Consider the following 13,143-nt stretch of genomic DNA (forward strand, 5'->3'; position numbering starts at 1 on the left):
TTCAGGAGAAACCCTTAGTTACAACCATAAGGAAGTTCTAGAAATGAACATTTTCTTTCCCTCCCATTAAAACTGTGCCATCATGCAGAAGATAATTTAAGATTTGTGAAACAAAACTAAGCATTATTAATGCCTGGGTGTTACAGCAGTCACACCACAGGCTCTTTGGCTCCAGAAAAAAACTTTTTCAAGAATTATTTCTACCTTTTTCTTTTAAATAGAACTTTCTTTTGTCTTTGCTGCATCCAGCACTATTTTGAAGAAGAAGCTGTGGGTCTGAAGGTCCTCAGCTCAGAAAATAACTGGCATTTCCTATTTCCTGAATGCTTGCTCCATCTTGGCGGATATTATGTATGCCCTGTGGAATTATGAAGCGTGGAGGATTGTTTTTAGATTGCTTTCTGTCCACAGATTTTCAGTGAAAAAAAAAAAAAAAAGCAAATGGTTAAACTGATTTTTTTTTTTCAGTACACAAAACAGCAATACCAGGTACAGTGGATTTTTCTTTTCCTTTAGGGAGGAAAGAGGACAGCCTCAGGAAGTCAGTCTGCTAGCCCACCTGAGGGGTTGGCAGGGTCCTGGCTCAGGAGCTGCCAGCTGTGGGGAAGCTCCATTATGTAGATCACCCACACCTTAGGCAAGATAAGACTCCAAAGGGCTGTTGTTTCTATTCATTTTATCTTGAAGTACTGGGGAGCCTTAAATATCCAAGACCTCAGCAGGTTTTAAAAGTGTACAGTCTAGAGAGATGTAGATCATGTTAATTGTGGACTTGGGGACCCACAGCAGAGAAGGAGGTATTTTTAAGAATGGCTATGCTGTATCTGATGAAGCCATAAGCCTAGTTCAGAGCACTGTTTTCAGCAATGGGAGAAACCTTGCCCTAACCAACGTTCTACCTGCCTATGCCAGGTCATGCATGATGTGTACCAGAGCACAAGGTGACAAAGCCCGACCTTTCTCTTCCCAGCCTTCTGCAGGGCATGTGAGGAGGGGCACTGGTACGTCTCACTGCTGTGCTATCACATCTTCCCTGTGTTAGAAGCATGCACATTGGATGCCACAATAGGTTGATTAGCAGTAGCTGGTGTAACAGGTTAAGTATACTAAGTATGCCTGTATACTGCCTGCATGTAGAGTAGCCTTTGTTTTGGCTATTACACTATTGCTGAAACACTGGCAGGTAAACATGAACTACTGGTTTTGGATTATTCCTAAAACAGACAGAAATCAGTGCCTTTATGACCTGCCTATGATAAAAACTGAAGTGCCTTGGTAATTTAAGCTAACAATTGCTCTAGTATTCATGTGAGTTTTCTTGCTAAAGGAAAAATTTGGCTTAATTTTGATCTTAAGCTTTGCAAAATTTTTAATGTTATACATTATTGAATTTTTTTTTCCTGAGAAAAGATGAAGGGTTTTGATCAAAGAGAAAGAAATGATTGGATTTCAATGCTGTAGGCTATAACTATAAAGTGTTATCATGATTAATTGCAATGCAGTATTTTAAAGAAGAACTAAAAAATATATAGACAAAGAAACGGGAGAATAATCTTATGTGCACTCAGTATGTATACAGTGACAGATTAGAAAAAAGTTCAGGTAAGATTTACAGCAGTTTGCTTGAAGGCCATTATGCATTTAGCTGACATCCTTAGATGCTAACCTGGATTACTTCCTAATGGTTGTTCTACTGATGAGATGTAATGATGGTTTTCATTTCTTATTCTCATCGGAATTGAAAACCTTTCTGGTAAGTGATGGTATACCCATAAACTGCAGGTGTGGAGAAACAAAAAAACACCTTTGTAAGTGAAAATCAAGCCCCAGAACAGCTTTTGAGTCTTAAGAACTAGAACTAATCTAGTTGTGTCAAAAGAACTGTAAATGTGTGCTGAATTTCAGTCAATATGACTGATTACCTGTCACTTACCTTTGATTTCTTCCCACTAAGCTCTTTGGAACTGTCTGCATTTTAGAAACTGTGCAGCGGCGTGTATTAGTTGTTAGTTCACCTCCACTTCAGCTTCCTGAATGCTTCTGGGGCTCAGTAATAATCCCAATCAGTCATTTCAGCCTAAAAGCTTCAACAGCATCATCACTCATTTATTTTTATCATCCTCGTTGATGCTGCTCAACCTAAAACTCCATGCAAGTTTCACAGCTTGAGTCACATAGGGCACTACACGGGATTTGTAAGGGAATGTCTAAATGCTGGTCTTAAGCTATGTAATCACTGGGTTTCTCTAGTTTTGGATTCTTGGTAGTGTATTGGTGAAATTTAATTGTGCTATGTTGCATAAGTTAAGCATGTCAACTGGCACGTGAGCTTTGGCCCTAAAAATAATATTTAAAATTTGTTATTTTTTCTTAAGATTTCTTTGGTAACAAAGTGAAAAATCTTGACCAGGTAATATGCATTGCCAGTTTTTTGCCTATATGTAAAAATATTTGGACATTCATGCAATGAAATTCGCTGAAATTGCAGAAGTGTAACTACTTGCAGAGTCCAGTTTCTTAGTGCAGTCTGAGGGAAGTAAGGGCTTGTTCCTTTGGTACATCCCATATCAATCATCCTTTAAAAAGCCAGCACCAAACTTAAAAAACAAGTTAAAAAGAGATTTATGGAACTAGAAGAAAAGATCTTGTAAGTAGAGAAGTCACATGGGAGAATCTGCAAAATTTGACAGAAATGTTTGAGCAGTGTAATCACTTGCTGTATATATTTGTCCAAGCTTCTTGTCCCATCATTCCTAGAAGTTGCAGATAACAAGTTTTTCAGGACCTTTGGGAACAAAAGACTGTCACTCAGGTTTGTTTCAATGCACCTGCATAGCAAAATGACCTAGTAGTCTATATAGGCAAAATGGACAATAAAAATTGAATAATGCTAAACTAGCACAGCAAATCCACAGCAATAAGTACCGTCTTCTGGAAACAGAAAAATAAATATCTACAAAACTGTCTTTCTTGTACGTTTCATATATGGCCTCTTTTCTTTACAAAGACTATTTTCTGAAGAAAAAAATAAAAAAAAGTTTTCATGCTATACATTATATCCTGTTGAAGTTTTTCCCTGAGCAGGCAACAATATGCATTATTTGTTTTCATTTATTTTATTCCAAAAGTATGTTGTTAAAGTAGCACCATTAGCAGTTCCCGTATGCTGTGAAGGTGCTATTACAGGAGGAGGCCGGCACTGTAATTACATACTACATCTTCAGAGATCTGACTCTGGCAGAGTTGAAGATTACTTCAGAGTTTCAAATTGATCTGAATGACCCCGTCTTTATTGCTGTTGAATTTCTGGAAGTGATGAAATGCCAAGCCATTGAAAATAACTGATACAGGCCTAAACAATCTGAAATAAGTAATGTAGTGTTTCTTTGACTTATCTAAGTCCCATATGCTCTACAGCCAGGTACAATAGTTTATAGAGAAATGTTTGTTTTAATGAGCCTGAGTGCTCTTCAGATCACTAGGAATATATCAGCTAGGCAATGAAGAAAAAATCTTATGCTCTTACGTTTTATGTTCACCAAAATTGTGGCTGTAAAGAGTAAACACTGCAGCAATGATTTCTGTGATCCTGTGTAAGTGTCTGTAAAAGACGTGAGCACCAGGGCTGGAACTGTTGTGGAAATGTAAAGAGATTCAAGTGTAGGCAAAGCCCTCATGTATCCTTTTTCTTCCATCTCTTTGGAAAAACCTGCATAGCAGAGACCCAGTAATAAACATATGTGCAAATGACATTATATATCAGAAGTATTTGTGATTGTGTCCTGCATACCTTGTTAAAATTATATTATTTCCTCAGAGTCATCGAAGTACTACTAAGAAATAACTGAGGATACTCACAGTCTTGATAATATTGTACATTGTGGTGCTCCTTTCCAGTGGTTAAAACAAAAAGAAGAAGATGAAAAGGTTCATGTATTATATTCTCTTGGAATAAAATGGTAAAATGATAATTACACGATCTTTAGTCACTCCATCAATGAATGCTACAAAGCCATACATGATATTGTCCAAATGCGGATCTGACACAAGCAGACTTTACTTACAGGGATTTTCTCAAACAAATAAAGCAAGCTTTGCCTTCAGATATGCTTTGCACACTGATGGGCAGGGAGAGGAGGCAGATAAAGTTCATTTTGTTCAGGGTAATCAAAGAGATAATTATATAGGTAACACAGTCCAAACTACCAGCTCACAAAAAAGCAGGTTTCCTCCTAATCCAGCATTGTGAATGTCATTTTTTTCGTCACCTGGAAATACTGGGAAGCTGAAAATGCTTATGCTGCTCGCATTGTAAGGAGGAAACAACAGGGAGCAGAGTCTGCTGTTTAATTCAGCAGCGGGACGTGACAGTCATCCGCTTCTCAAAGCCGTGTTCTGGGACCTGGGACTGAATTGCTACAGGGGGAAATCTCCAAAACGTTACCCCAGCATGACCCCACTAGTCACAGGTGCCCGTCCTGCTGGACTACTGAAAAAGAGCAGCAAATGTCCTCCTGCCTGCTCGCAGGTAGGGTGCAGAGAAGGCCTTTGCTGATGCTTTGCTGATGGGAGGGAGCTGGAGGAAGCCCGGGACAAGGAAACGTGCAGCTGGCGGGGCAAGGAAGGGCAAGATGTAATACACTGAGGCCGGCTCAGGATGGCACTGAACTCAACGCTGGCTCAAAGTACTCGAGGCCTTTTCGTCTAGCTGTTTCAATTAGTATGTCCAGCACTTTTGCAATATTGCAGTTTTCCTGGATGAAACGATTTTGTCCTCACGCATTAGTGGTGATTCTTCTTAATAAAGCGTGTGCTTTTCAGAGTGTTTTTAACTTTTATTACTATTGTTAGTATATAAGCCGAAAATAAAAGTGTGCAGAGCTGGAAATTTGTTTGTCCCTGAAATTTTACTACGAGCACCCTCTGGTGGCTGATGCCTAAACAACGCTCTTTGTATCTCCCCCTTCACAAGGAGTTGCACGTGTAATTGCAATACTGAGCATTACCGTAATGGATGGAAACCCTTTTTCCTTTGATTTTTTTTTCCTTTCAACTGCTGTGAGATGCATAGGCATATTTTCCCAAACAAAATAAAAATTCAGATACTAAAAATTGTGTTAGACATAGAAGAAAGAAAATGCATATAAACATGCTGCCTACAGGTAGAATTTAAATCAAACTAGTCAACCATATGTGTAATATATGGAAAGACAGACAGATATCGAGAGAGAATTGCTAAGACCCTTACAGCTGCATTGGTCTGGATCTAGCATGTAGAAGAAATTAACACGTTAGGTGGATAAAGCATGCGCATCTTCTAATCTGTTGTTTAGATCTCATCGTTTAATTGGATTATTTAAGTCTGTTGATTTTGCACAGGCTCCATGTTTTTAATCAGATATGCTACATTCCTTATCAAAAATTCTAAAGAATTACATTTATCACTTTCTCACAGGTATCTTCCATTTGAAAGTGCCCGAGTCCTCCCATGTTGGTTCTGCTATTGGAAGGATCAGAGCCGTGGATCCTGATTTTGGGAAAAATGCAGAAATTGAGTACAACATAGTTCCAGGGGATGGAGGAAACTTGTTCGACATCACAACAGATGAGAACACCCAGGAAGGAGTCATCAAACTGAAAAAGGTATGTGGCACAGACAGGGTGCATGTACCCATGGCTTAAGCGAGAAACTAGGTAAGATAATTAAATATTGTGCAACTGTACATAGTGAGTAACACACACTAGTTTGTAACTTTATTGGAATGCTTGTTGATGATCTAAGTCTTAAAAGAAATTGGAATTTAGCGCTTCATTTCATATGAAGTCAAATATGACTGTTCACAAATAGTATCTGTATTAATGGTGGAAGAGTAATTCTTATCTCTGTCTAGAAAGTATAATTTGTCTTTTATGGAAATTTTTCCTCCTAAAACCATGAAAGAAATCACCCAGTTTAGAACATGATATCAAAGAACAATATTTTATGTTTGGGATCATATATTTCATTTTAAATTTTAAGCATTTTATTTTGAATATTTTAATGTTATGCTTATTACTTTAATAATAAAATTGCTGTTCAGTATTTTAGTGAACAGAGTTCTTACTTGGGGTGGATGAGTCCCAAATGATCGCAAACCCACATCCTACTTCCAGTCCCCTACTAGTGTCTGAAATGGATGCTTTTCAGATGCACACTGCATCTCAGCTGCTTTAGTGTACTAAAAAAAAAAAAAATTTAGTCAGGATTACTGAGTTTATTGATTTTGAAGATGGAAAGAATAAACATTATTTGGAATGTGGTGATTAAAGTACTCAGCAGGAGAGGTCCAAAGAAAGTAGGGGCAGTCCCATTTTAACCAATGGCTAGCTTCTGAGCCCAGGCATGCACATCTACACCAATGATCAACAAGGCTGAACCACCAGCTCACTTTGAAAGGCCAGGCTATGCATTATAGACAGCTCATGTTTGTGGGTGTGGTTTTTGTAAAATAAGCACATCTGGGAAACAACACTTACAAGGGAGTAAGGACTATGGATGTGTGTATTAAGATAAGCTTTAGAAAATGAGAAGCTTTAGTTGCAATGACAGTTAGAATTTAGGTGCTGAAATTTCCCCCAGCTCTGGCCGTGGATCTGTATTTGCCTTATATTCTATCTAATGGTGGAAATCCTGGCCCCAGCCTCTTGACCTGGAAAATAGTAAATTATCCATGGGTGCATTAAAGGAGCAGATGATGCCATATCACTTACTGTTTTGCTAGTTTTAGTAACATAAAATGGATACTGGGATACCCATGTAAAGTTATTCACCAGTGAGACGTAAACTCTACTCTTCACTCCAGCCCCTCCGCACCACACCCTTTCTGTTTTGACCAAAAGCTTAAATGTACTACTTCCTTTCTGTGTGCATTTGCAAACTTTGTTTCATTTAAAAAAAAAAAAAATCATTCTAATGACCTTTTCCCCTCTGTGAAGATGACTCAAAAATAGCTCCATTTGGAGCAGTCAGGCTTAGCAGCTGTGTGCCCCCCAGGATGCACTGCCAGGCGGAAATGGCAATTAGTGGGAGCCATTGAGAAATAAATATTTGAGCATCAAGTGTAGATTTTTGATAGGATTTAGCTCTGCCTGAGTCGGGCCTAAGCCTCAGCTGTGCTCCTTGTTTTTATCCACTGCAATGGAGTTTTTCAATACTGATGATTAGTGTATATACATATCAGGCTGTATAGGCAAAAATACTCAAATTAGCAATACATACTCAAACAGCATGTATATAACATGTGTTACCAGTGAAGAGCATCCACATATGAATTACCCTGATACAGTTATTTTAGGACCAGCGCAGGCAAAATGCCTGGTCACTTTTGAGGCTGCTTAATGGGGAACTATATATCTAATTGACCTAGAATTTGAGTAGGGGGAAGGGATAAATGACACAACAAATGCTATATGCAGATACTTCAGAGTTGTTCATTGTATTTTGTTAATTTTTTTTAGTCTCTTCAGTAATAATATACACCATCTTGGAAACTTTAGGGCACTTCTGCAATATCAGAAGGCTCCTGTAATTAATGTCAGTTGATGTTGCCTTATGTAAATGTTAGAACTTTGTCACTGAACAGGAGGAAAAATTAAAAAAAATAAATCCTAATCCCTCCTTAATCTTCTTCATCGCAATGAGCCTGGAGGCCAGTGACAGGCTGTGCAGGTCAGGGAACTCCAGCTTTGTTCTATGCAGGAGCATAGAAAGAAGATAAACCCATCACGTGGCTCCTCCAGAAAAGAATGCCTTTATACAGCCCCTGCATATTGCCCTTTATGTTTTTTTTTTTTTTTTTTCCCAAGGAAAAAGTCCCATTCACTAATCTTTAAATGGTTAAGTGTTTTAAGAAATTTTGGAATTATCCAAAATCCATCCACCTGAGTTCCATGCTAGATCCCAAGTTAATCAAAAGCAGTGCAGAACCTTAAACTATTGTTAATTCATCTTGTAATTCTCTACACTTGTAATAATAGCACAGATGTATTTTTGTGGGTTGCAGTTCTCAGATTTTCAGAAGTGCTGGACATTCACAAGTCTGTAGAAACCTACTAAAGTGCGTGTGACCTGTACCATACAAGCCTGCAACAGAGTTATTCACTTGCCTGCACAGAAGTGATTTCACATTACAAGGTGTTCAAAACACTGATTTGACTTTGTGGGATTATGTAAATATTTACATTAGGTATGTACTTAAGTACTTATTTAAATCAGAGTCAGTGAATGAATAGGACCAACACTATGAATTATAAATAATATGTAATATTCAGTCAAAACCATTAATAAAAAGTGCCACATGCTTTAAAAGCAAATTTGCACTTCTTTCTGTATCACACGTACTCTAACATTGTACGTAGTGCAGTAATTCGGCATTGAGCCATTTCAAGTGCATCTTTGTCCTTTATAAAGTTTGCTTTTATTTTTCCTGAAAATTTTGTTGCAGACAGAAACTGTCAGTCACTGCATAGATTTTTTTTATTCTGTTGTTATGCAAGAAAATATGGAGATGTTTCTATATCAAAATTGAGAAAACTGAATCCTTCCTGGACTATGTTTATATTTGGTAGAAGGAATATTTGCTGACAAAAATTGCACAAGCCAAATGGTTCTTTTCAACACTCTAAGTGAACTGTGGGTTGCAAAAGCTTGTTTACTGTATCTCAGACATTAAACAGGCACAACCAGCCAAAGCTATATAAGGTACATATCTTAAATAATTCATTTGGGTTGCTAATTTATTTTCATGCTATGATCCAATATAAGCCTGATTACTACTACTCTTGTGCTATTTACATATTTTCAAATTGGAATAGATTTCATTATATTCTGCTAAACAAATGATCCAAATGCCATTTAGCACCACTGTGTGGTTAGTACTGTAATAGCTTTCTCTCCATCTCAAAATAAAAAGGGAAAATATTTTGAGCAGAAGGAGGGGGAAATGTCTGGCTTTGATATAGTGCTGCACATGGTTTTCTGTGAGAGTAAAAATAGTAGGCATAGAATGACCAGTCTCCCCTTGTGCAGATCTGTCCAATACTATGTTTGTCACATTTTATGCTTACATAGTCATGCTTATCTGTTATCCTACCTGGGTACTCCAGAAAACAACAGCAAGTGTAAGCTGCAAGTAGTGGGGTGCCAGATGAGACCACTTCCTCTGGACTGGTGTGTGGTGGGCACAGGGTAGCACTCCTAGGAATGGGAGGAAAATTCATCAGTCCCAGACAAGCTCCTGGTTTTATCCAAACTGATAAGAAATCTTTGATGACTGCATCCAACAGAAAACATAAATAAATAAATAAATAAATAAAGTAAACAGCAGGATCTAAGCTTCACTGAACAGTTGGCACTAGGTTTATTAAACCAAGGATGAGTTTACAGGATTAGCCCACAGCCTCTTGTTTGGCTCAGCATGAGTTAATCCAGAAATTGAGCAGGGTTCAAACACCGAGCATGGCTCAGACATTACTTCACTAACTTGTGCAGAGTGTCTCGAAAAGCCAGGAGAAAGCTGTTTTGGGGCTTCATCTGGTATAGTCCTGTAGCGCTGCACCATGCTGGGTGGGTTCCTGGTGTGGGTCAGTGGATGCTCAAGGGACTTCTGGAGCCATTTTTGTAAGCCTTGTAACACTGCTATCTGGCCAGGTGACAAAGCTGTATCCCTGAAATCACAGTATGTCAAGGCGGGCATAAGTACTTAATGACGAGGAAAAGTAGCTTGAGTGATGAGAAAATAACAGAAACTGGGGGAGCTGACAAACAAACCCAGTAGCTGCATGGAGGTATTTGGACTATATACTTTTTCATATTCTCAGGGGCTTCTTTCACTTTTAAAAAGATTTTAAAGCGAGTAGAAGTTTGCTGAGTAAGCTGAGTTTTCTTGCCCATGGGAGAGCAAGTGTATGTGGTACCAAGACATCACGTAAGGGCAGCCTGACAGCACCTACACAGCGCAGTGGTGAGCACAGGGCAGGCTCCTGACATGCCTCAGCCAGAACGTCATTGCTGCTGCTGCTTGCTTTGCTCACCCACCCCTTAATTCTCCAAAAACACGGAACACCCCCTGTAGTTATGTGCAACTGTCTGTCTATCATCATAACTCACAGCTTTGTGTGAATGAGGAACGTGGCAGATAGTTCTACATTTTGAGGAGGAAAAGCAGGCTATGTTATGTTCCTCAGTACAGGTAGAAAGGCATTACTTGGGTACAGATGCAATCATAAAGATCATAGTAGGCACATAAAAGAATGACAAAACTGGTATAGAAGGGACATCTTCAGCCTGTGTAGTTTGCAGGTAGAGTGAATGGGTTCGGCTTTTCCTGGAACAGTGAAAGGCAGCTACAGAAATGGGTAAGATATGGTGATGTATGGGGAAATCTACCTTTTGGACAGATGCTTGTATCCACTTGTTCACTTCAAGTACTCCACCTGTTATTTTCTTTCTTTAACCTTGCAGTCAACTCTTGATTATCCATGGACGGATTAGCTAGACTGAGAGACTAATCAGACCTCCCCTCCCTTTAATGCTTCTAGACGGATGCCGAAAGCAGGGAGAGCGTAACACACCCTGCTGTGTGCAGTAGGCCATGATCTGCTTGTTGTGGTTCAAAAGCTGTCCCTGCTCTCCAACAAAATCTATTTACAAGTTTTGCAGTAAATTTAATACTGTCTTTACTATAAAATGTATACAGTTTACATTATCATGTTCTTGCTTTATCATACCTTCCTCTTCCTCCATCCTCTTCCATACTTGAAAAACAAACTGATCCCTCTCTTGAAAAAGAGACACAGGACATTGGCAAAAGGCTCTATGTTTTCTTATCTGGAAATACGGATATTTCCTCAGATCTCTCCAGTAAAGAAAAAAAAAAAAATGAAATGAAACAATACATAATATCAAAATTATTTTCCACTGTCTTTGTCTGAGCTACAGATATCCAAGGCAAGCTGTGCACACCTCTCACCTTGATGATAAGAAGTACCTCCTACTCACAGTGTGCTTCTTTTACTCACAAATTAAAAAATATATAATGAGAACATTCATTATAGACTCTTACTCAAGGAAAACACCTTTGTCCCTCTCCATGCTACTCATTTTCAGAAAAAATTGTTTGCCAGATTGTCATGAATAACTGGAAGCATCTTCTTTGCCTATGTGCTATACTCTAAATATGTCACTTCAACTCCTCCTCAAGCAGAAAACAGGAGAGACCCTGACATTGGTTGACTTCTCCCCTTCTCCAGTTAAATAATATATTTTCCCCACTTCCTGTCTAATCTTGAAGCACTCACTTCAGATTTGGTCAAAGCTGCAGCACTTGCTGCACATCAGATTTGGTCTACAGAACTCATTTTTTTTTATTCTGTATTCTCAACTCTGAAATTAATGAAAGTTCCTGTTTTATCTGGAGCTTCCTTTAATTGACCATGCTGTATAGTATCAACTATTTACTATTTAATGCTAATACTAAAACCCATTACAGAAATACAATTACTGAAATATGTCAATGCACAGTGAACAATCTGGTTGCCGGCATTTCAAAAATATGTACGAGCTCAGCCCATCTTCAAGGGGAAAGCATTGCCAGACTTTTTGACAAACACGAGACAGAGTTGTCGCTGGTATGAAAACAAGCCTAAGTTAACATGCACTTGCTCTCAGCACAGAACACCGTCCTGCTGCCCGTAACTATCCGTAGGTCCTGGGGCTTACAGTCTTACCCCAAATTATGGCTTTTCCATTGGTGTAGGTATGGGTCATGAATGTCTGTATCGCAAACAGCATTGTTGTCTCTTACGTGTGGATAAAAAACAGAAATTTCTGGAGTTTCCAGTCCTGTCTTTTTGTGAAGACTAAACTGTCAGGATAGTTCTTTTTTTGCCCTAGCTGTGCTTCTCAACAGAACTTATTTTATCTTTCAGCCCATTTTTCTGCTTCAGTTCTTTAATTATAACTGTATCTATATCTATATCTATATCTATATCTATATCTATATCTATATCTATATCTATATCTATATCTATATCTATATCTATATCTATCTGTATCTATATCTACATCCATATTTAATCTATCTAATCGATATCTATATCTATATCTACATCTACATCTATATCTACATCTACATCTACATCTACATCTACATCTACATCTACATCTATATCTATATCTATCTATATCTAATCTATCTATGGATATAAAATACAAAATATATATAAAAACCACAAATGAAATACAAAATACGGTTACATCTCTACATATCAGCATTTCTTCATTTCTGTCTGGAGTATGGACAACAGTAATATTTCAAAATAAACTTATTTCTAAACCAGAGCTCTATATGTGATTTCCTAGTCATACTAAATAAACCTGTTCATGGTACTTCCTGAGTTGCAAGAGAAAGTGATTTGTCTTTATGTATTATTTGATTTGGGGATTTGGGGATTTCCTTTGCCACACACAGCTGTGTATACACTGATAGCACTTTGCAGCTGTATAGCGCAGCTAATAAACACAGCATAGAAAAGGAAGATAAGAGCTAGCAGAGGGGCCAATGACATCTATTCTGACACTGGCACTTAGGATATCAATTAGAAGGACACATATAATTGTTGAGTGGCACATAGCTAATAAAAAGCTCCCTTACTTTTAACCATACTACTGCTTACTGCAGAAAAAATAATACATTTTCTAAAATGAAAGCCTTATCAAACTTTAGTTTCTGAATATAATCATTTTTATAGAAGAAATAAGTATTTTTATTGTTTTGTGGGTTTTGTGTTAAATTTTTATTTAAAAACAAGCAAACAAAAAAAATTATATGAGCTTTTTCCATTGAAATCTGACTGGCTGAAAGAAGTTTCAGTAACCTTGGAGATTTTTTTATTTTTTTTTTTAAGAACAGGATATTCTTACTAACATTATGCTGGGTTTGTACCCTTAACAGCATTCCAAATTTTAAATTAAAATAGGACTGGGCACTATCAGATAAAATGTTGTGTCAACCGCTCATTTCCTTCATAAATCTCAGTGGTATCTATTAAAAAAAGAAATAAAAGTAATGGTATTCTAACATCTTTAAAACTAAAAAAAATAAA

General features: G+C 37.8%; 1 protein-coding gene and 1 long non-coding RNA gene across 30 annotated transcripts in view; one reads left to right on the forward strand and one right to left on the reverse strand.

Annotated features, from left to right (window-relative positions):
• The window catches only part of CDH12 (cadherin 12), a 568,098-nt gene that overhangs the window by 514,449 nt on the left and 40,506 nt on the right, over positions 1–13,143 (forward strand). For all 25 annotated transcript variants that reach the window (XM_083824856.1, XM_083824852.1, XM_083824862.1 and 22 more), the window contains one exon: positions 5,456–5,643. In XM_083824856.1, the coding sequence (XP_083680982.1) occupies positions 5,456–5,643 (188 nt within the window). The remainder of the gene's footprint in view (positions 1–5,455; positions 5,644–13,143) is intronic.
• The window catches only part of LOC310894594, a 232,463-nt gene that overhangs the window by 14,484 nt on the left and 204,836 nt on the right, over positions 1–13,143 (reverse strand). For all 5 annotated transcript variants that reach the window (XR_014580025.1, XR_014580026.1, XR_014580027.1 and 2 more), the window contains 2 exons: positions 9,132–9,235; positions 6,105–6,218 (listed from right to left, as the gene is read on the reverse strand). This is a non-coding gene — a long non-coding RNA (uncharacterized lncRNA). The remainder of the gene's footprint in view (positions 1–6,104; positions 6,219–9,131; positions 9,236–13,143) is intronic.

This window comes from Anser anser (genome assembly GCF_964211835.1).
Source record: "Anser anser genome assembly, chromosome: 2".
Lineage (NCBI taxonomy): Eukaryota > Metazoa > Chordata > Aves > Anseriformes > Anatidae > Anser > Anser anser.